Source organism: Danio aesculapii, chromosome 18 (genome assembly GCF_903798145.1).
Source record: "Danio aesculapii chromosome 18, fDanAes4.1, whole genome shotgun sequence".
In the NCBI taxonomy this organism is placed as follows: domain Eukaryota; kingdom Metazoa; phylum Chordata; class Actinopteri; order Cypriniformes; family Danionidae; genus Danio; species Danio aesculapii.
In genome coordinates, this window is record NC_079452.1 from 37,447,331 (window position 1) to 37,474,168 (window position 26,838).

The 26,838-nt window shown below is 35.6% G+C and overlaps 1 protein-coding gene across 3 annotated transcripts in view; it reads left to right on the plus strand.

Annotated features, from left to right (window-relative positions):
• Positions 1-26,838, plus strand: part of mical3a (microtubule associated monooxygenase, calponin and LIM domain containing 3a) — a 143,379-nt gene that overhangs the window by 82,793 nt on the left and 33,748 nt on the right. The window contains exons 24-39 of one of the 3 annotated variants that reach the window (XM_056478611.1): positions 366-464; positions 2,219-2,326; positions 3,654-3,840; positions 5,966-6,060; positions 7,275-7,365; positions 10,439-10,634; positions 13,644-13,885; positions 15,890-15,979; positions 18,023-18,196; positions 20,779-20,841; positions 22,192-22,269; positions 22,590-22,703; positions 22,909-22,994; positions 23,094-24,963; positions 25,274-25,368; positions 25,477-25,692. In XM_056478611.1, coding sequence (XP_056334586.1) covers positions 366-464; positions 2,219-2,326; positions 3,654-3,840; positions 5,966-6,060; positions 7,275-7,365; positions 10,439-10,634; positions 13,644-13,885; positions 15,890-15,979; positions 18,023-18,196; positions 20,779-20,841; positions 22,192-22,269; positions 22,590-22,703; positions 22,909-22,994; positions 23,094-24,963; positions 25,274-25,368; positions 25,477-25,692 — 3,804 coding nt within the window. The remainder of the gene's footprint in view (positions 1-365; positions 465-2,218; positions 2,327-3,653; positions 3,841-5,965; positions 6,061-7,274; positions 7,366-10,438; positions 10,635-13,643; positions 13,886-15,889; positions 15,980-18,022; positions 18,197-20,778; positions 20,842-22,191; positions 22,270-22,589; positions 22,704-22,908; positions 22,995-23,093; positions 24,964-25,273; positions 25,369-25,476; positions 25,693-26,838) is intronic. The other 2 variants (XM_056478612.1, XM_056478610.1) reach the window with 2 other exon arrangements.

Genomic DNA, 26,838 nt, shown 5'->3' on the forward strand with positions numbered 1-26,838 from the left:
ATTATTATTATTATAACAACAATAATAATTATAATATTAATAAATGTTTATAATAATAGTTATTAGTTATAATAATAATGATAATAATAATAATATAAATAAAAAAATAATATTATAATAATTATATCATAATAACAATAATAATTATAATAATATTAAAGTTGGGGATGATAAAAGTATAGTTTTTTTGTAGTCAAGAGCATATCATAGGTGCTGTAGATGGAGGTTAACTCTTATTTAACCTTCAATATTCCTTTATAGACTGTTTTTAATTTTATTTCTGTCTGCCTGCCTGCTGTATCTCTGTAATTTTGCTTTTACTCGCTTCTCAGCCCTTCTATCTGTCTGTCTCTCATCTTTCAAAGTCTAAGAAAAAGTCGTCACAGTTGTTGACGGAGCAGTGGTCCAGGGCTCGTGATGTGAGCTCTGCTAGTCCTCTGCATTCCCCCAGCTCTTTCCGGCAGGTAGCAACGATGCATTTAATGACTGCTGTGTGTGTTCTGGAGATGTTTGTGTGCACGGATGGGTTTCTGTAACACTTTCAAACACACTCGCTCATGCTGGAGAAAACCCTTTGACTTAGTCTTCTTTCTTCAATTCTCACCCGATGTGTGTATCAGCATGAGAAGCAAGCAATATTGAAATACAACTAAAAATGACATGCATATAACATAGCTGTAAAATTTGATGTGATTTATTTATTATTATTTTTTTTATTATTATTAATGAGCTGCAAAGCTTTATTTGGAAACTAATCTGGGTGGTCTTGGTGCATTAAGATTTTGAATGAAAATAAACATGCTTTAAAAATGATGATTAAGCGTTTTGGGAGGTATTGGTGATAAGTTTGAGCTTCAAGTATGCTGGTTGAATTGAACCTTGTGCCTTGTTTGATATATGAACAACCATGCAAGAATATTGAGATGTACATTTGTGCTAAAACACTCACATATACCCATCTAAACACCTTTCAAAAGTTTGAGGTTAGTAAGATTGATTTTTACTTGCCATTAATTTCGATTTAATAAGACATGACTCAAGTCTTTAGTGTTATTCAGAAACCATTTTAATAATGCTGATTTGCTACTCAATTGATATATATATATTGCAGCAGGAATACATATTTATAAATGGTAGTGATTATTTATATTTTCATATATTTTTTAATTTAATTTCTGTTTTAATTCATTTTGTTTCATTTCATTACAATTGTATTTCATTTAATTTAAAATAATTTTGTTTATTTTTTTATTTCTACTTTATTTTAAGTTTAATTAAATTTTGTTTGATTTCAAGTGAATTTTATTTCAGTTTTGGTTCAATATATTTAATTTAATTTTAAGTTTTAAATTTATTTTATTTCTATTTTATTTCATTTTATTTAAATTTATTTTATTTGAACTTTAATTAAATTTTATTTGATTTCAATTTACTTAATTTTATTTCAGTTTTAGTTCAATTTATTTAATTTAAAATAATTTAATTTAATTTACTTTTATTTCTTTTTATTTTTTATTTATTTCTTTTAATTTCTTTAATTTATTTTTATTTCAATTTTATTTTATTGAAATTTATTTTATTTTAACTTTAATTAAATTTGATTTGATTTCAATTTACTTAATTTAATTTTATTTCAGTTTTAGTTCAATTTATTTAATTTTATTTAATTTAAATTTAATTTAAATGTAATTTTATTCAATTTGAATTTTTTTTATTTATTTATTATTTTATCTTATTTCATTTTATTTTGTATTTATATGTCTAGCCTTTTTTACTTCAATGGTTATGCATTTTTTTGGCAAACAAAGAATGTAAAAGTATATGATTTACATTTGAAAGACAATTTGATGCATTATTCATATCTATACCACGACTTTTCCTGAATTTCATACATCCTTAAAACAATCTTTCTGACCTCAAACTTCTAAATAGCAGCTTGTTTTGCAAACCACTGGTGTGCCTTTATGTAATTATAGGTTTCGTTTTTCAATTAACAATGTTCCTTTTTTTAGTATCTCACTGCTTTTATTCCTTGTTCTTTTTTAGAGCTTTAAATTACTTTTGAGCTGAATTACACCGCGTGCCTTCTGTCATCTGCACAAATAACCAAACAATATCTGATTTTACTTTTATTTTTGCATTTCTGATTCTCTATGGTCTTCAAATGCATTCAGTATCTGAACATTTATCAAACTCTTGTTCTTTTCACCACCCGTAGCACTGTGTAAAGATGTACACAGGGGGTGTGAGCTCATTGACTGAGCAAATAGCCAATCAGCTTCAGGCTAAGGATGACCCCAGGCCCTTGCTTGAGAAAAGGGATTTGGTAAGAATTCTGAGTGTTGTAATGTTGCCATACAACTGAGAGCACATTTTGTCCTGGTGCATGGCTTACTTTTAGAACTGGGTATCAAGATGCGCATGTCATGAATCATTCAGTGCATTGTTAATTGGAACAAGATACTACAGAGGCATCATCTACTGGATAAGAATGACACTTACAAGAACAAAGGTTTATATAAGGTTTCATCTATATCGGTTTGTGTGCACTCATACGTTTATCTAACGAAAAAGCCATTTTATCAGTGCCAAAAAAGTATGTACTGGTTTATTGGCCAGGGATCAAGTCAATTCTCTAGAGAGACAGAAGAAACTTTGAACTGGATTTTCTTTTCGTTCTTTAAATTTCTGTAGAGCATTATAGTATTTATTTGTTTAAGTGTTTATGAATGCTATTTCCTTTTTTTGCACAGCCATTTTTAGTTGTTTTTGTAATATATATTTTTAATATTGACCCAACTATGTTGATTTACACAGATTAAATAATAAATATACTCAAATTATACATTTTTTGCATTTTTTTATCGTAAATTGAAATATATTTGTATGATTTCTAAAACATTTTAGCTCATTTTTATATTTTTTTGTGTATTTTATTATTAATGATATATTTTTTATATATTTATTTTTTAAAAATGTATTATACATTTAAATTTATCTGTATAATTAAAATGTATAATTTCTTTACAGAGTTTAATGTTAATTTATTTTTTCGTTAGTTCGTTGTTTTCTTCATTAGTTTGTTGTTTCATTTGTTCGTTCCCTGTTTCGTTTGTTCGTTCATAGTTTCATTTGTTTTTGTTTGTTCATTGTTTTGTTTGTTCGTTCGTTGTTTTGTTCATTCGTTGTTTCGTTTGTTTGTTGTTTAATTTGTTCGTTCGTTGTTCCGTTTAGTTTGTTGTTTCGTTCGTTCATTGTTTAATTCATTCGTTTGTTGTTTCACTCGTTCGTTCGTTCAGCTGTTTGGTCAGTCGGCCGTTCATTTTTGACAGATTCGTTCGTTGTTTCGTTCTGTCGGTCCGTTCTGTCGGTCAGTCGTTCCGTTCGGCCGCCCGTTCATTGTTTCGTTCATGAATCACTTCTTGTTCCTGAATGTAATCTATAGTATGAAATCAGAGCACTCAATTGTGTTGAATTACATATATTTAATCATTATCATTTCAGAATTATTCATATACAACCATTCACTCTGCCATGCACCAACCTTGGGTCTTGGTGGATAGGAGTTTCTCTTGGCAGATTTCTGTGCGTTTTAGCAATCTGACTTTAAAAATACCTGATTTAGTCTCACTTCTCTGTTTTTCTCTCTGCAGGGTTCATTCCGGAAGGAGTTCCCTCAGAACATCGGTGGCAGTGATGTTTGTTTCTTCTGTCGTAAACGGGTCTATGTGATGGAGCGTCTCAGCGCTGAAGGAAAGTTTTTCCATCGCAGCTGCTTCAAGTGCGACTACTGCGGCACCACTCTCCGCCTGTCCTCATACGCCTTCGATGTTGAAGACGGTACGAAATCTAGAGCCAAACCAAAATTAAACGTACACACTGTTGTTTGTAACCACTTTTAAAAGACTATATACAGTATATAAGGTGGGCAAAAATCATTATGCTGCTCTACAAAGACAAAGTGCAGTAACTACACATTTTCTAAATTGAGTTAAAGCCTAGAATAAGTTTTGTGACATCTATTCTGTCTCGTGATATAGTCACCTGTTTCAGTTTTTGTTCTGTTTCAGAAAAAGTGTCAAAACTGCAGAAATTACAAACCCAAGCTGGTGTAAAAACATTAATTATATAATGTTAAATAATATTAAAAGGGACCTATTATGTAAAAATCACATTTATAAGGGGTTTAAACAGTCTGCAGAAACACTTCCCTTTGTACTTGTCATTGCCCATTAGTGATGATCTGTCTCTCATTACCATAGACAGCCCTGAGTGAGAAGCAGACATCTGCTATTAGAGTTTTCACACAATAAGCTTAAGCCAAAGAGTTTGTGTAGTTTTAGGATGCACAAATGAACACCATCGTCTCAATAGACTACCATCTTCTGAGCTACTACTTTTGACATTTTCAGCTTCTCACAGAGGTAACGTTAGTTCTGTATTGAATCTGCCATTTTTAGCTTCGCCCTCTTTTGAAAAGAGAACTGGAAAATCCCACAAAGTTTTGCAAAAAGTCATGGAAAATAGTTTAACAAATATCTGTTTACTTGAATATAGGTTACTTGTCTTCTATTCCGTCCTAGGCCAGAAACATGCTGTCATATTATTAGTGCTGTGGAAACATTATCTAAATACATTTTACATAGATATAAAAATAATATTAAACTAAATGGATGTTTTATGATATGATGTGATCAATTTGAACGTGCATTGTTTTTCTTATTGTTTACCACATATACATAGACATTACATGAAACATCAGGTCATGAAAGTATACTTGAAAGTCATACAAAAGTCATGGAATTTTAGTTGTAAAAATGTGTATGAACCCTGTCTTTTACATCTTGTAAAAAGGGTTATAATAGGTCCCCTTTAAAGGCATTTGGTTTATTTTCAGTGTTTGCGTAGATACTGCACTTTGCCTTTGTATTGTGGTATACTTGAGCACAGATATCTTTGCAGAGACATACTTAATGAACATTTCACGTGTTGTGCAGACTGCTGAGAGCAAAATAAATAGACAGCTAAAATGACAGGAAGCAGCATGTTGAAAGAGAACATAATTAAAGAGATTATAAATGTGTTTGCATAATCACCAGTGTCATGTTGACATAAGATTTTAATTGTACTCTTTTATTTTTATACTATAAGGTCCAATCCCAATTTTCCCTCTTAGCCCTTCCCCTTACCCCTACCCCTTATTTTGCACATTCATATGAAGAGGTAGGGGTGTCCCAATTCTCTTTAGCTTAAATTGTAATAAAGTTATAAATGTGACAAAAAAATTGCAAATAGCCTCTAAGTGTCATCGTTTTTTGTATTTAAAATAGTTTAAATTAAAAAAAGGTTTTTATTAGTTTAGGCTGTTTTTATAAATGTACAATGTCTCTTCAAATAGTTCTTTAGATAGTTCACCCCCCCCCCCCAAAAAAAAAAAAAAATGGAAAATTCTGTCATGTTTACTTGTTTCAAGCACAAAATAATTATTTTACAGAAAGCTGGAAACCTGTAATCACTGACTTCCATAGTATTTGTGTTTCCTACTATAAAAGACAATGGTTGCAGGTTTTTATCTTTCTTCAAAACATCTTCTTAACAAAACAGAATATAAAGTAGCTCATAAAGGTTTGGAACAAGTGAAGGGTGAGTAAATGATGACAGCATTTTCATTTTTAGTTGCACTATCCATTTAATTCTTTAAAAAAAAAGTTTGCAGTCATAAGAAATGTTTTATGACCAGCACAGTGAGATTTTGTTGTTTGAGACAGAGGAACTATTTTCTGCATGGTCAACCATTCTTCATTAGCTATGAGCCATTTGGAATCATCCCACAGATGCGCACAAGAAAATCAACCATTTTGCATGTAATGACTGGCCTTATTTGAGGGTTTTTCCATTTTAGACTTTGAAAGTGATGCTAGTGGAATGATTTTTGTGTTTTTTTTTTTTTTTTTTGCTCTTGCAGGGAAGTTTTACTGTAAACCGCACTACTGCTACCGACTCTCTGGTGTGGCACAGAGAAAACGGCCTGCACCTGCTGCTGCTCCAGCAAACGCCAAGGTACTGAATTATTTTGTGTCATTTACAGTTGAAGTCAAAATTATTAGTGGATTTCTTTCTTTTATTTATTTTTTAAAATATTTCCTGAATGATGTTTAACAGAACAAGGAATTTTTTTCACAGTATTTTCTATAATATTTTTTCTTCAGGTAAAAGTCTTATTTGTTTTATTTCGTCCAGAATAAACACAGTTTAAATTTTTTTTTTACTATTTTGAGGTCAATGTTATTAGACCCTTTAAGCTATTTCTTTTTCCAATTGCCTACAACTAATAAATTGCCTAATTAACCCAATTAAGCTTTTAAATGTCACTTTAAGCTGAATACAAGTACCTTAAATAATAAAAGTAAAATATGATATACTGTAATTATGGCAAAGATAAAATAAATCAGTTATTAGAAATGACTTATTAAAACTATTATGTTTAGTCAAGTCATTGTCGTTCTGCTACATGTGTGGACATGCAGAAGAATAAAACGTCGTGTCTTGCGGGACAACGGTGCTACCTAAATTAATCATAAATACAAACACAACACTGGACATAGGAGCTATTTAAAAAAAACAACGACTTATGCATAACTAACATATACTAGAAGATACTTAACTATACACATAAGACAGACTATACAAGTACTTTTACATTACACTGAACAATGTTGTGCAGGATATAGTGCAAGCAGTGCAACATTTGTGGTACATTTATAGTAAACATCGTTCTTGTAAGATGGAGTTTAGATGAAGTGTTAGGTGCAGAAGAGAGATGAAGAGTGTTTTTACAGGTGGTTTGTCAAGCCCACTCACCTGAATGAAGTATAATTTGAAATGCATGGTGTTTCCAAAAGATATGGAGTGATTAAGAAAATGTCTATAGTGCAAATGTGCAACCTGGTGCAAGAGTGGTGGTTTGTTAAGCCCACTCACCTGTATTGGACATACTCAGGAATGCATGGGGGGTGGGATTTCAGAGGGGAGTAGACTGGAGTTGAGGGCTCTAATTGATGATGAGATTTCAGGGGGGGGTAAATTGACTGGAGTTGAGGGCTAACATTCTTTAGAAATGTGTTGAAAAAAAAATTCTTTCTGTTAAATAGAAATTGGGGAAAAATATACAGGGGGCTAATAATTTAGGAGGGATAATAATTCTGACTTCATCTGTTTATCTCACCTCATTTTTGATGTAATAACACAAATATTTGTGTATATGTATATTGTAGGAGCCCCAGGTGTTGGCGGTATCCCCCAACACAGTTGACGCCCCAGGTCAAGCCATAACCTCTCAGACCCCTGCGGAGCGCCGGCCCTCAGGTACCCGCCTTTCCTCTTTAAGCCCCGTCCTGTGCCTCTCTCGAGGAGTAGGGGGCAGCCTGCGCTCGTTGCGGCGTGCCATGTCCTGGAGCCGCCACCAGGTGGCACACAACCCCTTAGATTCTCCTTTCCTCCTCGCCTATTGCGTCTATGTGCTCTCCTGCTTTACTCTCAAAATCCTGCTCGATATTCTCTAGCATGGCCCTCTGAGCTAATCTGGCCACTTGAGCCCACATTTGCTGTAACTTCCAGTGATATTGTGCTCGTTTTTTTTTTTTTTTTTGTGTGTGTGTATTCTTGATGTCACAACCCTTTTCTAAATGTGTGGTATTCATGTAATTCTGAATGATGCAGACTAATCCAAAGGATTATTTTGGGTCTAAGTCAATTATTCAGGCAAAAAAGCATGTTAATGTGTACTGTTATTGAACTATTTACAGATTTAGATATGTCTGAAGTTGCTCAAATGTCTAGTTCACTCAGAAATTAAGATTCTGTTATCATTTACTCGTCATTTCCACCTTTCTGAGATTCTTCTGTTGAACAGCTTTTTTTGAAGAATGTTGGAAATGGTAGTTTTTGATTCATAGTAAGAAAAATAAATACTATGGAAGTCAATGGATACTAATTTGCAACATTTTTCGACATATATTTTTAAAACAATCTGACAAATGCTCATTTAAGTTTGTGTAAATTTTCAATTGGGTGAGCTTTTCTGCCGTTGATTCATATTAGGAAAAATAAATGCCATGGAAGTCGATGGTTACCAGTTTGCAACATTTTTCGAAATATCTTTTTGAAACAAGCGGTTAAATGTTCATTTAATTGTGAGTAAATGCTCGTTTCTGAGTGTGCTTTCCTGCTGTGGATTCATAGTAGGAAAAATAAATATTATGGGTGTCGATGGTTACCAGTTTACAACAGTTTTCAAAATATCTTTTTGAAACAATCTGACAAATTTTCATTCTGTTTTGAGAAAATGTTCATTTCTGAGTGAGCTTTCCTGCTATTGATTCATAATAGGAGAAATAAATACTATGGATGTCGATGGTTACCAGTTTGCAACATTTTTCGAAATCTCTTTTTGAAACAATCTGGCAAATGTGCGTTCAATTTTAGGTAAATGTTCATTTCTGTGTGAGCATCCTGCTATTTATTCATAGTAAAAAAAAATTAAATATAGAAGTCGATAGCTAGCAGTTTGCAACATTTTACTAAATATCTTTTTAAAACAATCTGGAAAATGCTTATTCAATGGTGAGTAAATGTTTGTTTCTGGGTGAGCTTTCCTGCTATCGATTCATTGTAGGAAAAATAAATGTTATTGAAGTTGATGGCTAGCAGTTTGGAACATTTTTCTAAATATCTCTTTGACAGTCTGACAAATGCTCATTCAGTTTTGAGTAAATGCTAATTTCTGAGTGAGTTTGCTGCTATTGATTCATAGTAGGAAAAATAAATACTTTGGAAGTCGATGGCTACCAGTTTGCAACATTTTTCTAAATATCTTTTTGAAACGATCTGACAAATGCTCATTCAGTAATGAGTAAATGTTCATTTCTGGGTGATCTATCCTTTTAAGTTAACATATTAAGTATGATAATAATAATAATAAATGCTTTTTTGCCTGCACGTGTATTAAATATTCTAAGTTTCTTGCCTGTTTTTGTTGCTCTCCTTTCTGTCCTTCCACTGTGTAGACCTGTGATTAGTGCCTTTAAGTTTGTGATTGTAATTTCTGATTCTGTAACATAGTGCTTGTGATTGGTGGACTCTGTAAGCTTTACCTTTCCCCTGTCCTATCAGAGCAGCTTGTTGTGGAGCTAGTGCCTGCATCTGTGCCTGTGATACTTCCATCAACCTTGCACATCTGTCCCGTGTTTGTTCATCTCCTAATTCTCCTCTGCATACTAACATCGCTACACATGGCATACTTCATGTGTGTATCACTGAGAATGATGTGCTTTGCTAAATTAATGGTGAGTTTAAGCTACTTAAAATGAAATGTACAACAAAAATAAGTATATTAGAGTATTATAGTCAGTTATTAAGAGGTTTTAGTGAAGGTTTTACTATCAGTCATAGAGGCTGAATCTTTTGGGAATTTTCACCTCAAAATAAAGTAATATGAAATGTTATAAGCTTATTTTTAGGACTGTTAAGATGTAGTTAAATATAAATTGTAGTTATATATTTACAGTATGTTTATATATACTATAATTGTCTTAAAACAATACTTTAGTTTTGTAAATGCAGTTGGCTAATGCAGTTGGCTAATATCAGATCATAGATATGTAGAGTCTGGCATCAGAAATAATATGCATCAGCTGAACATGACGCACTCTTTTATTCATGGGAGTTTTCCACTGCATAATCCATATTTTGGCTTATACGTTATTTAGTGCATTCCAAATGCACCAGTCAAAATTCATAATAATAGCTGGCAGGTTTTTTTTGCATGCTTCATCTTAATCACTTCCACTACCACACACATTTTTCTTTAATTACATGCACAAAATGTTCTCACTGGCTTTATTAGTATGTTGGTATTTTTAAGAATAGACATACGCATTAATAAAAAAATTACATTAAAATTAAAATACAATATTTATTGGTGTTCTGAGATGCTTTGTAGGAAGGGAAAAAGGCAAGGTGACCATAACTTGTGTATATTATTATACAGTATATTATTAAAAAATGTATTTAAGAATATTTTACTGAAAACTAGATATATAAATCTAGTATACATGTGGAACAGTGAAGAACAAATATTGCTTGTGCAAATAAAAAGTTAAGAGTTATCAATTTATTTTGGACTGTGTTTGTTTTATTTGTCCGAGTGGAAATGAACATCTCTATGCTGTAGTTTTGTTAGCCTCAAAAACAGGAGGTGGGTTAGGTGGACAATTGCTAAATAAATTCTAATATTTTAGCTTTAACAAAACCATGAATTTCTGAGTTGTTGTTATTATTAATATTAGCACCATGCAAATAATATGAAGCCCTTCCCTCTCTCCTGTTAACATGTAATATTTACATTTAATGGCAAGTTCTGTTTTGTCCTCCCCCACAGAAACTGAGGTGAATGGTGTCACGGAGCCTAGCGTGGCCAAACGTCTGAAAGGGACTCCGGAAAGGATCGAGCTGGAGAACTATCGTCTGTCAATGATGAGAGAGGAGGAGCTGGAGGAGGTGCCGGAGGAGACATTGGCGGAGCACAACCTGAGCAGTGTGCTGGATAAAGCCACCGACATCGAGGAGGGATCCAGGTATCGCTCTCATCTCTAATAATGCAAGCGCATTTCTGTACGTAATACATAGGAATATCAGTGTGCTTGTTCAGTAGTGGTGCATGGTGTTGGTTATTGTAATAATCTGTGGTGGTTAATATATGTGGCACGTAAGGTAAAAAATTAAAACTTAAAGTTGTCACTTTACTTTCCCAGTCGATTGATTACATAAAAAAATGCAAACATTTTTCATATTTGCAATTTTTCGTTAATGCAAACTTAAAAGTGTTTTTTTTTCTTTAAAAACCCACTAATTTGCACATTTATTGACTAAAAGTCCAAACATGGGATGAAGTTGGTTTCAAAATTCATAGTTATTTAAAAAAAAAAATCTAGTTTTTCTGAAAGGGGATTTGAGGAATCAGTCTGAAATTTGCCTCTGTAAAAATCTTTATAAAATGGATATGAATTAAACTGTATAGTTCAGAGTTCATACGGTCTTGAAAAACCTGGAGAAGTCATGGAATTTTAAAATTGCATTTTCCAGGCCTGGAAAAGTTTTGGAAAAACAGAAAAACCCACCAAGTATTGAAAAAGTCATGGAAAACAAATATCTATATTCTTGAATATATAGGTTACAGTGTTTCCTCTAGCTGTGATCTACCACCTATGACGTTATTTCAATGACAAATGTCGTGAGCGCAGTATTACAAGTCAAGATCGCATTTATGTAATGTGAGCATGCGAATCTCTTTGCTTACACGCCGATTTCCTTCGTTCATGCACAAAACTTCTTACACACCCCCTCAAATATACACTGTTCAAGTGCAGATTTTCTTGTGCGCTCTCAAATAAACGCTGCAGAAGTGCATTTTAGCATGTTCATGTAGTGAGTATGTCTCCAACGTTTATTAGATTGGCTAGGAATATATATGAATGTCTCCAATAGCGGCATTAATGCATCCTGAAGTAAAGTGAAACGGCTATAAACTCCAGCAAGATAAAGACTTTGTTTGTTGTATGCAGAACCACAGAACCTTTATCTATAAAGTATAGTTTTGGAAACTGTGTTCATCCTAACTGAAAGCTACATCTTGTTTGCTGGCCTCACGCATCACGCACCTGTCAGCATGTCACTGTAAAGGGTTAAACAAATAAGGCACAGCACTACTACGGTTACAGAAAAGTTTGCTCTGTTATAATTCACTTACCTTTTAATACGTTTTGGCACGATTATAACCCGCTATTTAAAACAAAAAAAGATTGAATGTTTTGAATGAGAAGCTGTGATGTAGCTGTGGCGAGGTGGATTTTGGTGTGGCGCACCACCATGGAAGAATAAATGTAGCAGAAACCTCGGGTTTAATTGTCTTGACTTCTATTCTGTCCTTAGCCAATCACATACTCGCACATTAATACTGCAGTGTAAGCATTATCTAAATCAATTTTACATAGATATAAATAAAAATTTATAACTAAAATGGATTGCTTCGTGATTTGATATGCTGTTCTAAATTTGAACATGCATTGTTTTTCTTTTACCACGCATATGTAGACATTGCATGAAACGCTAGGTCATGAAAATTTACTTGAAAGTCTTGGAAAAGTCTTGGAATTGCAAAAATGTGTATAAACCCTGATAGTTTGATGTATGTATTGTAATCGAAAACTACAGACATAAATTGTTAATGTGAATATTGGGTGTTTTTTGGAGGCTTTAGATTAGACCGAAAAAAAAAAAACACACAGAAATAAAGCCAAAATAGCCAGAATTGATAAAGTTAATGGTGAGTTTGAGCTACTTAGGATTAAATAGACCAAACGGGTTATATTATAGTGATTTAAATAAGAGGTTTTAGTATCAGTCATAGAGGCTGAATCTCATAAAGAATCTTTTGGGAGTTTTCAACTCAAAATAATAAAATTGTAGAAATAAAGTTATAAGTAAGCTTATTGTTAGGACTGTTAAGATGTAGTTAAATATAAATTGTAGTTATACATTTACAGTAGTATATACATATACATATACATATAATGGTCTTAAAACTAACCTAAATTGATGATTTGAATGTTGGGTGTTTTTGGGACTTCGATTAAAAAACACTCAGAAATAAAGCCAAAATAGCCAGAAATCATAAAAAATTATTATTTTTTGCCTGCTGTGTATCACTTTAGTAGTTGAAAGTTTTTCCTGTTCCGCATGATAGAGTTGGAAAATATTTTATTTCATGCAGAAGCTCAAAGGAATTTAAATTTGGCAAATGGTAATTTTTGATCAAGAAAAGTGACTTGGAGTAGGATTTCATTTAGGACACCATGTTGAAAATTGTGTATTATTATTAATTTATTAATTTATTAATGAATTTATTAAATATAAATTTTATTATGTCAAATTTCAAATGTTCTGGCGTGGAATCAAATTTTTAAATATGCAGGCCTGAAGTCACCATGAAATTGAAATCGAGTCCATTTAGTATCATAATATACCTTGGTCTTTGTTGAAATTCTTATAAAACACCTGTCTTAGAAACACTATTATTATGATCCAGTCAATGCATTATGAATAAAATCAAGTAAGTTGATTTATCAGATTTTCTTTAGTCCTTAAAAAGGTCTTTTTTTCTCTCATTTTCCTTTTTGCATTAATGCCTTGGAAATTACATTGTTAACATCTTCCTCCATGCTTTTGTTTGTTTTGTCATGCAAATATCTAAGGATGCTTAAAATACTAAACAAAATGAGTCAATTTTATTTTCTGTAAACTTTAAAATCAAACCCATCAGAACACGTAAACTAAAAGTAAATATTTGGAGACAGTAAGATGTGTAGTTATTTATCTCAAGTCAATTTAAAAGGACCCAATTGTTTAAAAACGAGGCAATCATTTTTACATCAACAACAAAAATGTACCACATCAGCATATACTCTACCTTTCCTGTACTAAATGCTACCATAGGAGACTCGCTTGACTTTTGACAGTGTTTGTCTTAAGTAAGAAGTGCAGCCAGGGAACATTTATTTAATTTTGAACACACTCCAATCCTACAGCAGCTCTGAGTCTGATATGGAGGAAGAAGATGAAGATGCAGAGGCGGCCGGTCCGTCTGATCTGGGTGGAGTGCCCTGGAAGGAGGCGGTGGAGCTCCACGCTAAATTAAAGGGAGAAAGTGACCCAGGAGCAGACGATGATGGCCTTCATGACTGTGATGGAGAGATGGACGAGGATGAAGAGGAGGACGAAGATGAGGAAGATGAAGACGAGGAGGAGGAAGAAGAGGAATCGAGCGAAGGTAAGCATTACATCAGTGCCTTTAGCTTCACTGTGTTTGTGAAGATGATCAAAGTCTCTCCACACAGGGGTAAAAATGGATGTCCAGCACAGAATGGCCTGTTTGAAGGCGCTTCATTTGATTTCAGAAGTAGCGTACATTCTTTTTTTTTCCTAGAAGATGATTTAAAAGGACTGCGAGGACTGTAATGTGTTTGTTCTGCCGAGTCTCATTTCCTCTGTCCACTTCATATCATCTTTATGTATGTGGCGTCTAGTTCCCCTGATTAGATATTATGTGTTCACCAGGGTTGTGTGCCATCTCAGATTCACAGAGAACTTCCCAAATTACATTTTCTCTTTGAGTAAGACTTTTTCTGATGAAAAATGAAAGACAAAAGATTTCCCGAGAGATTGCTCTAACCCCAGAGCCTCAGACCCTGAAATATCTTCTCTTTTTTTGAATGCTGATGTATCTCATCAGTGAGAAATTCTAAACTTGTTTATACTAATGTGCTTATGTTATTCGCCTTTTCAGTGTTTAGCATTTTCACACGTTTACAGCATCTTTGGCAAATTGGATAGTTTTCCTTTTCCTACTGTGTGTCCTGTTTTTCTCTTCCGTTAAAAGAACCTTTTATTACTTTCTTTGTGTAATGTTTTTTTAAAATGAATTCATCATCTTTTTTACATGATGAAAGCTAACAGTCACACTCACCGACTGTGCAATGCGGTGGTGAATTGTTCTTTTTATTTATCTTTTTATTAAAAACCAAGTATACTTGAACATTCTGTCCTCTTTCTGTCCTCTTTTGACAAGAGGACTGGGAACACAATCTTATTTAAATTTAAAGCGACGGTCACCAAAACGGCACAATTTGGATCAAAACATTAATGGAGCAGATTCAAAGAGTTCTAAAAATATTTGTGTTGTATAATGAGTTGAAACTTCACATACACACTCCAAGTTCGTTCGTTTGTTTGTTCGTAAAATAAGTCTCTTATGTCCCTGGAGTGGGTGTCATTGTCCGTTTGATAGTTCATTCATTTGTAAAATAAGTCTCTGTCTCTGAAGTGAGCGTCGTTGTTAGTTTGTTCGTTCAATTGTTCGTTTGTTCATTTGTTTGTTCATTCGTTCGTTCATTCGTTTGTAAAATAAGTCTCTGATGTCCCTGGAGTGGGCGTCATCGTTCGTTTGATAGTTCATTCATTTGTAAAATAAGTCTCTGTCTCTGGAGTGAGCGTCATTGTTAGTTTGTTTGTTCAATTGTTCTTTTGTTCATTCGTTTGTTTGGAAAAACTGGGCCAGTTGGTATTTCTGTGTGGGGTTTGCATGTTCTCCCTGTGTTTGCGTGGGTTTCCTGTTTTTTGTTCTCTTTTTGGCTTAGTCACTTTATTAACCAGGGGTCGCCACAGCGGAATGAACTTATTCAGCATATGTTTTACGCAGCAGATGCCCTTCCAGCAGCAACCCAACACTGAAAAACACCCACACACTTTTACATTCACACACATACACCACAGACAATTTAGCTTTACTAATTCACCTGCACCTGGAGGAAACCCACGCGAACAGGGGAAGAACATGCAAATTCCACAATCCACACTCCAACTGACTCAGCCGGGGCTCGAAATAGCATTGTTCTTGCTGTGAGGCAACTGTGCTACCCACTCTGCCACCATGACGCCCACTTCTGGGACATCAGAGACTTATTTTACATCTTGTCAAAAGAGACATAACAGGTCCCCTTTAAAATCATTTAATTAATGTACTTTACCATGGCACTGCACAGTACATAAACTAGTTTAGTGGGACTGAAGCTGAAACTGCTGATAAAAGTCCTCAGGAATCCTCTCGTCTCTGAATGTTATTGGAGGTTCTGTGTGTCATCCTGTACTGTCAAACTTTTTCCATCCTATGCCTGTCACTTGTCTGTTGATCCTCTGCTCCGTCTTTCCATCGTGGTGTGTCTGTGTTGAATGCGTGTGTGTGTGTGTGTACCGGGGTAAATGTGTGGGGTGACAGCGGGAGACTATTTCCCCTGGGAGAGGGAGCTTCAGTCAGGTCTTTGGCTGGAGAATCTGGCAAATGAAGAGGATGTCAGTGTTTTTAAAGGTAGCCATGCCTGTGGATGAGTTTGGCTTTAGCACACACCGTTATAACTAAAAGTATATATAGAGCTAATTCAATTTGCCTGTTTGCTTTCCTCTTTGTTTTGTTTTTAGCTGTAATACTGTATGTCATGATGTAATGTGACTCATTTATCATGAATTCATTAATTTATTGCTCTCTTTTTTTCTGTTGTAATGTCGTTTGGGGTTGAAATAACATGCATTCACACTGCTGTGCTGTTTTGAATGACATTTTTCAGGGTGTTTTCACACTTGGTATTGTTCTGCGGCCTAAAATGGAGCTTCTGTCATTAGCATAGCTATTAATGTTAATACTAGTACCATCCGTTTACTGCTGTGTCTGGGTAATTTCCCTTAAAGTTACAGTTGACATAATTTACTCACACTAAATATATTTTGAAGAAAGGTGGTGACAATACAGCAACATTTCTCCTAATAGAGTAAATACAGAAGCATACAGAAGGACTTTTAATTTGTCAGCAACCTGGGTCAAACGCTTCCAGTGAATTGTATACCATTACAAAATCGGCGTGTTTAAGGTCTGGTTTCTTTAAAAATCAACTATCTTCACTGCCTAAATGACATTACGCCAGGGGTCACCAATCTTTTGAAACTGAGAGCTACCTCTTGGGTACTGATTAATATAAAGGGCTACCAGTTTGACACACACTTCTTAAATAACAAATCTTCTCAATTTACTTTTAATTATACATTATTATTAATAATGAATAATAGTCATCTATGTGAAGACACTGATCATGTTAATGATTTCTCACATTAGTTTTCAACAATTATTTAACAAGGTAGGAAACCTTTTTAATTTTTTTTGTACAGTACATTGCTTAATGTCATTTTCAATTTTACACCAATGCAAGTGTGATTTTAAAAAGAATAGCTACAAACAATATTAGATTCAGCTTACTGGTATGTGGTGCTATGATGAAGTCCACGGGTAACTCGCGTGATCTTCGATGCGTCACCATGTTGGTGACACCTGATATACGCTATAAAGTGGGTCTCAGATTGTACAAGAAACACTGCATTAAATTACATTTTTCCATGTCTTTAAAATATTTTAGTTTATTTTACTCCAGTATTTCCAAAGGCATTTCTGTGCTCGCCTGCTGATCCTGATCGGCACGTACATGTAAACGACTTTTCATCTTGGTTTACGCTTCAACAACTAAATGAATGCTGAAGTCTATTTAACTGATTATATTTTAATTACATTACAATATTGATGCTGTACAAGGAACGTATAAAATTGAAAAAGTCACTTTAACCGTTAACCGGAGGTTTATCCGTATGGGAAGAATCAGCTCTGCATGTACCCTATTGTTTTTTTTTTCACATTCCACAGAATAAAGAAAGCCACACAGGGTAGGAATGGCACAAGGGTAAATAAATTGTCACAATAATAAAGACTGGCTACTTTACCTTTGACATACACAGAAGAGCAGCATTTGTGCTTTATATTAGGGGAAAATGCAAAGAATATATGCAACTATGCAAAAATTTAGGTGTACAAAATGTCAAATTTGTGTGCATAAACCAATACCTAGAGTAGTTTTAAAGCCTCAGTTTTCAGCTGACACATTTTGCGGTTTCATGGTAGCTAAGTGAACTGAACTGAACACTGGCATCAGGTGTAATCATATCCACACCAAAGTGTGAAAGCACCCGCAGAGCTGATTGGTGCTTTTTTATAAATGCTGTTATTTATGCTGAAGCCTTCGCATGCTACTTTTCTAATGTATTCACTGACTTTGCACTTTACAGTCTTTTCTAAACTATATGTTCTCCTTTCTCTTTTTTTGTCCTCTACACTTTCTGGCCTTTTTATGACTGCTTTATCTCACCCTCTGCTCACGTCGCTGCCAATGGGAACTTTTTTTTTTTTGTCACCGGGACTTTTTGCTTTTCAAACAATATGGATTATATATTCCTGACGTGCAAATGGACTCGCCAATTAATCCTACAAAATGACCGTGCCACCTTAATGGCTCCCCGTAATGCCACCATCCAGCTAAGAACCTGCAGATCCAGCAACTCGTTCATCCAGTAGACCCCCTGGACATCCAGATGGAGAGCCACTGGACGTCCAAACAGGCTGAGGGGGTGTTGGAGGTCCCCTCGGTGTCACCCTTAGGCTCACAGCCCTCGCTCAACACCCAGCTTACACAGCCCACCTCCTCCACAGGTAACGCTGTGTGGAGGAGTCAAATCCTGTGGCTTTTTTTGCATGAGGTTTAGGTGTTATACCTGGTGTTACATGCATCTCATATGTTCTTCCAAGTAATTGGATTTTGAGAATGAATGTTTTATTTTTATTATTATTATTGTTATTTTGTTACTGCAACCAGCTAGGGCTGCGCAATGTTGAAAAAATATCTAATGTTGTTGTTGAGTATAATATTTTGTAGTTTTATTGGCTATATTTTTAAAATAATTTATTTAATGACATTAAAATAAACAGTTAAATATATTTTACAGATCTAATTAATTTTAATTAATTACTATTTTTACTAATTACTATTTATTTAAATTATCAATTAATTACTAAAAAGGTGCAAATATTTAGTCTTTAAAACGGTATGAATGAGCGAAATCCTCTGATTGGCTGTATTGCGGCTGTTTCTTTTGGGCTGCTCCAACCAATAGCACAGCAGCAACTTCTGGGTTGGTGGGGATGAAGCTAGTAACGCCCAATCTGATTGGTTAAATTTAGAAAAACAACCAAATTCATTAAATAAATGTTATTCATCTCGCATGTCTGGGATACATTTATTACATATACTATTATTGCAATAATGATAATTTTGCAATATTGTGCAACCCTACAACCAGCACTTGAGTATTTTGTTTTTTTTACTAGGGCTGCTCTCTAATAGGCGACTAAACGATAGTCAATGAGGCTGTTTTCTTGGTCAAAGTGATGAGTCAGTTCATTAACACAGCGGGTCAGGCTGATTCACATGCTAATAATTATGTTGGGAAGAAAATCAATAATGTGCAATCACTTGAAATGGTAGGATGACCCCAAAACATTTGCCTGCAAGTCACCTGCTTGTCTGTGTACCAAATACATTGCTTGACTTCCGCAACTTATGTACAACAGATCTTGAATCTGCTCTTGTAAAATATGCGGTAAACTCCCTGTACACAGTAAGCTATTTAAAAGTAAAATAGTGAATATGATTATAATACCATGTGTTGTCTTGAAGGGATAGCTCACCCAAATATGAAAATGTACTGACTATTTACTGTCTCTTAAGTGCTTCCAAACATTTATTAGTTTCTGTATTGTATTTAGTGGTGGAAAGAGTACAGAAAAACTATACTTAAGTTAAAGTACCATTACTTGCCTAAAAATGTATTTCAAGTAGAGTAAAAGTATCTGTTGTAAATATTACTCAAAGCATGAGTGAAAAGTGGACCTTTTTAAAAGTACCCGAGTAGTGGGTAGTAAGTATTACAATGTAAAAAGCTAATGCATTTACAGTACATGTTATTTGTGGATGTGTGTAAACGTAACGTTCTGTAGTGCATTTAGTTATTGCCCAGCAGACACACAACGTCATAAGACGTTAATATTAGGTTAGATTTAGGTCTTGACATCAGGTGATGAAAATTAGGCAGCCAGCATCTAAGGACAATGTTATTTTGACAACCAATAACCACATCAAATGATGTTGATATTTGGTTGATTTTAGGTTGTGTTGGAAAGTTACCAAAATCCAGCATTGAGCCAACATGTTAAACCAATGTCATATTGATGTCAAATACTGACATTTATTCGTCAGGTATGGCAACCAAAATCCAACATCTTATAGACGTCATAGCGGTAACGTCCACACAACGTCAAGCTGTAACATCATTAGGAACTGATTGATTTTAGGTTGGACATTGGACATTGACGTCGGCCTGACATTGGGTTCTGATGTCAGCCTGATTTTCATTTCCAAACAAACTGCAACGTTCCCATGACGTTGGGGTAAAACGTCAATCTGACGTCATGTTGACATCTTGTGCCTGCTGGGTGTTTAAGGCCATTTTGGTCATCATACAGTAAACTATTGAACATACAGTAAAAGATTGAAGGAAAGTAAAAGTACAGATACCGCACTAAAAAGTTTCTCAAGGGAAATTTTTAAAACTACTTAGCAAATTACTAGTGCAAAAAAAAAACTCAATCACAGTAGTTTGAGTATTTGTAATTTGTTACTCTACACCACTGATTCTATTGAACTCGAAAGATCTTATTCTATACTAGTATTACTAATTGTCCTTTAACATGACAATAATAGCATTTGGAAATTTAGAAGTGGTGAAGCTCTAACCATCATTTACCGCTCTTCACTTTTGGTCTGACCACTTGAGATGAATGTTGCCAGGTTTAAAAGAGTTTATGTATGATTTTGCTCATGTTTTCTTATGTAAATCTCTTTCTTTTGATGATTTCTGAGTTCTTTCTTTCATCCACAATAGTGTTTTGCTTGCTTTTAAAACGTTCTGCTATCTATTGTCTTGCTTTAACACATTTATACATCACTCTGTGTTGTTGTGACAATATGTTGACCTTTCTCTGTTTGAGTTATTTGCTCGATTTTATTGTGTCTTTGTCTTTATCAACATTGTGCATATTTTGACATTACTAAGTACACATTCCTTCTGTTTATTTCTTTGATTTATTCATGATTGTTTGTATGCATTTTTGTGTTGTGTTGTGTCTGTGCATCTCATGTACGTTACCATTCTCATTTTCCATTGGTTTAATTGTAGCCCCCTCCCACAAATCCATACGTCACGAGGCTGTCAGAGCCTGGCTGGACTCGATGTCTGGAGGTAGAGAGGAAGAACATACAGTAACTTATAATAGCAGCTAACACACAGTGCATGGCGAGTCTATTGGACACTTAACACCACTGCATTCATTGAACACTGATTGCATGTTGAAACATCACATGCAAAAAACGGGTTTACACTACTGCATGCTGGAGTCACGACACAGCATCTGGTGTGATAACTACAATTATCTTTCAGCTTAATCCAAACACATACTGACTAATGCATGCATCTGATATTTATACGTAAAAGGGATAGTTCACCAAAAATGACAATTCTGCCATCCTTTACTCACCCTTGATTTATTCCAAACCAGTTTTGTTCTGTTGAACACAAAAGAAGATTTTGAAGAATTTTGAAAACCTGTAACCATTGACTTCTGTAGTAGGAAAAACAAATACTATGAAAGTCAATTGATACAGGTTTCCATCGTTCTTCAAAATGTCTGCGTTTGTGTTCATCAGAATAAAAAAAAAATGAAAATCTCAAGGGTGTGTTTTTGTTTTTGGCTGAATTATACCTTTAACCATTCTTTTAATATAAATATTATGAAATGTCCCTAAAAATATATGCAATCCATTAGCACAAATTCTGTGAAAACCATTGTTCATAGTGGTTAAAGATGCTGTACACTCTTAGTTTATTTTTCTTTTTTTTTAGGATGCTAGAAGCTTGTTGAGACAAAATTGCAAGGCATTTTGCCTCTACAGCACTAAGGCATGGAGAGGTCAAATTCAAAAAAAGAACTAAAAACCTTTCTAAGTATTTTCATGGTTTAGCGAAAGCACACACAACACCCTTGAGTATAACAACCTTGAACATGTCACATTTGTGCCAGATAGTAATGGACCAAAAAGGATTGCATAGCATTCTTAATCTTTCCAAAGCTCAGCTTTGGTTCAATTTTTGGTCGCTGGTAATGAACTTAACCTTTCTCCAAATATTAACTATAATTAATCTAACTTCCTGACAAAAGTTGTGGTGTGTGGAAGGGGTGTCTTCTCTTTTATTTTAATTAGTTTGGTGTCATTTTCTCTTTACTCACTCTCATCCCAACCTTTCTCAACAGCTGCTGACTTTAAGTGCAATCCATTTGACACTGTAAATGGATACTTGCATGTAGTTACCTACTAATGCCATTCATTTCTTCAGTTTGTCATGCACACTCATTGTGTTTACTTTAAATTTCCCTCAAGACCATCATTAGTTAGCTGCGTGATTAATGTATTCTTTGCTTGTCCTTTATATATTTACCCTCAGAATTTGGCTTTTAATGATATCTTGTGCTACCAACACCTTGGCATTTTCTTTTAGACTTCTGCTTATCTTCATTTTCTCCTGTGATCCTAGAGCCCTGTGAAGAGGACGATGACCCTGAAGCAGAAGCAGGCAGTCCTGACTTTGAGCCGGGCACTGAAATAGATCAAGGTTTGCCAAATGCCATTTCATGTTGTGATGAGATTATGCATTTAGAAAGGTTACAGAATTTACTGTTTTGCAATTCAATTGGCAGCATAAGGCCTTTGCCTAAAGGTAGAGGTTTAATAATTAGAAATGAACTGGTTTAACTAAATAAATTAGTTTTTAAGATCTTTTAAAGATCCTTTAAGACATTTTAAAGCTGCTTTATGATTAAAAACCAGATGCCACATTTGTTTTTAATACATTGGCAACAGAAATCCATACAGAAAAAAAGAAAATCAAACTTTAGACATTCTCTCACAATGTTTTAATTTCTTATGTCACAGAAGACATTCTCTCAGATGCAGAGGCTGAAGCTCGTTCACGGTGCATAGATGAAGTGGTGACACTTCCAGTGGATAATGGCAAAGCTGAAAGCCAGGGACACGTTTTCAACACTGGTAATCATATTTTAATTACAATCACATAATTCAATGCTTTTTCTAGTTTTGTTTGAGACAAATGATTGCAAATGTTCCAACAGTGTCTCTGAACACATTACATCAATGTGTTGCTTCACAGTTATTCAACCATTGATGATTAAAATCTCAGCACAAGGGAATTTTCGATGCCCATCAATATTTAAGCCAATTTTCTTTTTCCTAGCAGAGAAAACATCTGCAAATCCAAGGGAGTTGATTGTGGACGTTGTGCTGTCTCCAATCCAAAAACCCGCTTTACCCATTGAGGAGGTAATACCGGATTGTGGGCACAATTTCTTTTCTATTTTAAATGCCAAAAAAAACCCACTCTGTATTATAAAATGCTGCCTTCCCATTTTCCTTCTACAGGTGAATGAAGTTTCTTCTGTAGTACTAGTTAAATCTCCTGGTGCACGTTTCTTCCCTGAGCCCTATCTGCCTGATAAAGTCAAGCAGAACATTCCCCCACCTCAGAGTCCTGATGTTAAAAGTCCCCATTCTCCTGTAGCTCAAATCATTGCGCTATCGCCCATCTGCTCCCAGCCTGTTTCACAACCAGGCACAGCATCTCCCAAATCTCCAGTCCAACCACAGCCTTGTGCCTGTTCTCCAACAGGCAATCCTTTGTCCCCGATTTGTACCCAATCACAACCCTGCAATGAGCCACCTTCACCCCTCTCCACAAGCTCCCCCGTCAGGACTCAACCAGTCCCAGCAGTAACCTCTACTCCTTTAGCTAAACCTGCTTCTGAGAATAGGACTAATGAGCATTTGAAAGATTCAACTCCTGAGGTTAAGAAAACAGACCTCATTGAGGAGTTCTGGTTGAAGAGTGCCGAGATTAGAAAAAGTTTAGGACTCACTCCTCTGGAACGAAGTAAAACTGCTGTGGAGAAGAGCATTGTAAAAACTCCAACGCCCGAATCATCATCTCCCAGGTCTTACACCCCAGAAGACTTGTCTGAGGAACAGAAGCCTACATTTACAGGCCGTTCTATCATACGCAGGATCAACATTACCTTAGAGGGTCAGGTTATATCTCCAGTAGAACCTAAAAGTAGTGGTTCAGAAAAGAAGGACCTAAGCAGCAGTTCAGGGTTGGGTCTTAACGGAAGTGTGACCACCAGTCAGACAGCTGCTAGCGACAGCTACAACAACTCTGATTCTACAATGCTCACCCCTCCTTCCAGTCCACCACCACCTCCACCCAGGGAGGAACCTGCTTCTCTCCTAAACAAGAGATCTCAGGTTTCCTGGGAAAACCTTCTTGAGGGCACAGAAGAACCCAAATCTGAGACCATTCCCATTAAACCCAGGACTCCAGTTAGTCCCCCTCAACCAAAACAAAAACCAGTTACAGCTCCAGTGCCAACCCCTAGAACCAATCCACCTGTTGTGATGAGGGTTAAGGAGCCCAATAAACCACGTCGAGAAGAAGTGAGAAAGTCTTTTGTTGAGTGTGTAGACGAGATACCTTTTGCTGATGATGTTGAAGACACATACGATGACCGCACTCCAGATGCAAGTGGTCTTGAAAAGTTTTACACACCGCCGACTAGCAAGGTCAACCGGGATAAGCCGCCTCTCCACTTGGCACTGGCAATGGAAAATGGCAAGCCCAATATCCCTGGAGTTTCCCGGACAGCAAAGGGTTCCCAGCATTTTTCTCCTGAAGCCAAGGAGATTGCAGAGGAGCGAATGAGGGCACGGGAAAAATCTGTGAAGAGCCAAGCTCTTAAAGATGCAATGGCCAAGCAGCTTACGAAGATGAAAGATTCTGAGGCTGCCAAGGGTGCTGTGGCAAAAGTAGCCTGGGATATTCCTGAAACAAAAGGAAAAAGCAAAAAGCAAACTAAAGCCCCGAAGGACTCTGCAGTGAAGGCCTTGGAGTCCAAAAAGCAAACAGACACACTTCCAGACCGTTTCTTCACCACACCATCCAGTAAGGCCTTAGACAGCTCTGTCACATCTTCAGAGAGCTCCACGGGGGGCAAAAGCAAGAAACGCAGCTCACTGTTTTCCCCACGCAAAAACAAAAAGGAAAAGAAAGCAAAAAATGAAAGACTCTCCAGCACAGAAGAAACGCCGCCCAAGCACAAGTCCCTTTGGAAAGCAGTGTTCTCCGGTTACAAGAAGGACAAAAAGAAGAAAGATGACAAGTCATGCCCAAGTACACCCTCAAGCTCTACAACTGGAGACTCGGGGAAGAAGAAAGATTCACCTCTGGACAGGTCCTCAGGTCAGCTGGAAGTTTTTCATTTGAATGGCTCATCCTTTTTTCTAGCTGTTTTACAGAATTTATGTAGTCCTACTCTGACACCATCCTAAGCATCATTAAACCTAATAAATGACTGATTTGGATCATTTTGTGCAGCACGTTCAATTAAGTTCACTGTCAGTATGTGATAATTTCTTCAAAAAGCAGCTCACTTCAGACCCTCATTGGTTATGTTAAAATCTTGCAGAATTTTTCTCAAATTTAGTTTGACTTGCATGTTCTCTCAGTCTTTTTCCCCTTACACAAAGATCTCTTTAATTTACTGTTGTAGATTTACGTCTGAGGAGAAATCTAAGCTTTTCTGAGGACTCTGATCTCTCCTGTGACGATGTTCTGGAAAGATCCTCTCAGAAGTCCAAGGGTGATGTAAGTGTATATAATATTTAAGGAGTTTCTTTTTTTCTGATTTGTCAAATGTTTTTTTCTTCTCTCTGCAGCTTCTTAAACTTTAATGAAATCTTTTGCTCTTCTTAGCGTCATGTGGACCTGTTTGACTTGGTGTCAGATTTGAAAAAAGAAGCCATTAAAGAGGAGAAAGCCAAAGAGAAGGCTAAGGATAGGGCAAAGGAAAAGGGAAGAGTTACAGAGAAGGGCAAGGAAAGGTCAAGAGAAAGGGAGAATGAAAAAAAAGTCAAAGAAAAGAGGGTGAAAATGAAAGATGAGGAACAGGAGAAAGGAAAAGAGGAAGAGGTATTTAAGTGATGGTATTTCACAGCAGGTTTGAGCTACTGGGTTTAAGACAGAACACGAATGCAACTCCATGCCAACAAACCACTGAATGTAAAAACATCAAAATATCAAACAGCATTGGGTTTCATTTGTAACCTGTACAAAATCAAGTATCTTCAGCCTTGCTGTGTGTTTGTGAAGGTAAACAGAGAGTTGACTTAGATGTGTACAAGAAAGTTTTTAGTGTTCTTCAAAATACAATACGTGGTTATAGTAGGCACTTTTAAGGCGCTGATATACTTAATGCAAAATCGAGGAACAAAGTGTGATATAATTGTCAAACAAATCAGCTCAAAACAAGTTCCCTCAAGGGAATTTCCCTCAATTCTGAAATTTTCGTATGTGTTTCATTCGTATTCATATGCGAATACTTTGTCACCCAAACAAACCTTGCACACTGAGTCCGATGCGTATTAATTAATCCAGCAGTTTCCAACAAGGGTGTTCCGGCCCACAAAAGGGCCTCTCTTTTTTGTGTCTTTCACAAAAAAGACAGAGTCTCACTGATTCACCTTCAGCAGCTAATAGTAATGACCCAAGCATACTGGACCCAGGTGAGGAAGCTCCAAACGTTTCAGGTCGCAGCGCTTATAATACTGGAAACACGAAATGCAGGAAATACCGAGACAGTTACCTGAACTATGGTTTTATTCCATTTTCTCAAAGCAAAGAATCCCTGACCCAGCCACAGTGCATTATCTGCACCAAAGTTCTTGCTAACGAGTGCATGAGGCCGTCCAAATTAATAAGAAATTTGCAGACAATGCATCCCCAATACCGCAACAAGCCCAGAGCAGTTTTGAAGTGCAAGGCATAAGGATTGACTAACAAGTAGATTTTAAAAAAATATATCGAACACAGTTGCGGAAAAATTAAAGAAAAGAGTGAGCATACAGTTCAGGAAAATTAGATTTTGCCATGCACAGCAGAGATTGTCAAGGAATTATTTGGAGAGGACAAATCAAAACAACTGGCCAAGATACCATTATCAAATAATGCGGTCAAATGTCGCATCACAACACTGTCAGAAGACATGAGGGATTAGCTTTACATCTTCGTGGTAATAAATTTTCACTTCTAACATACGAGTCAACTGACGTATCAAAA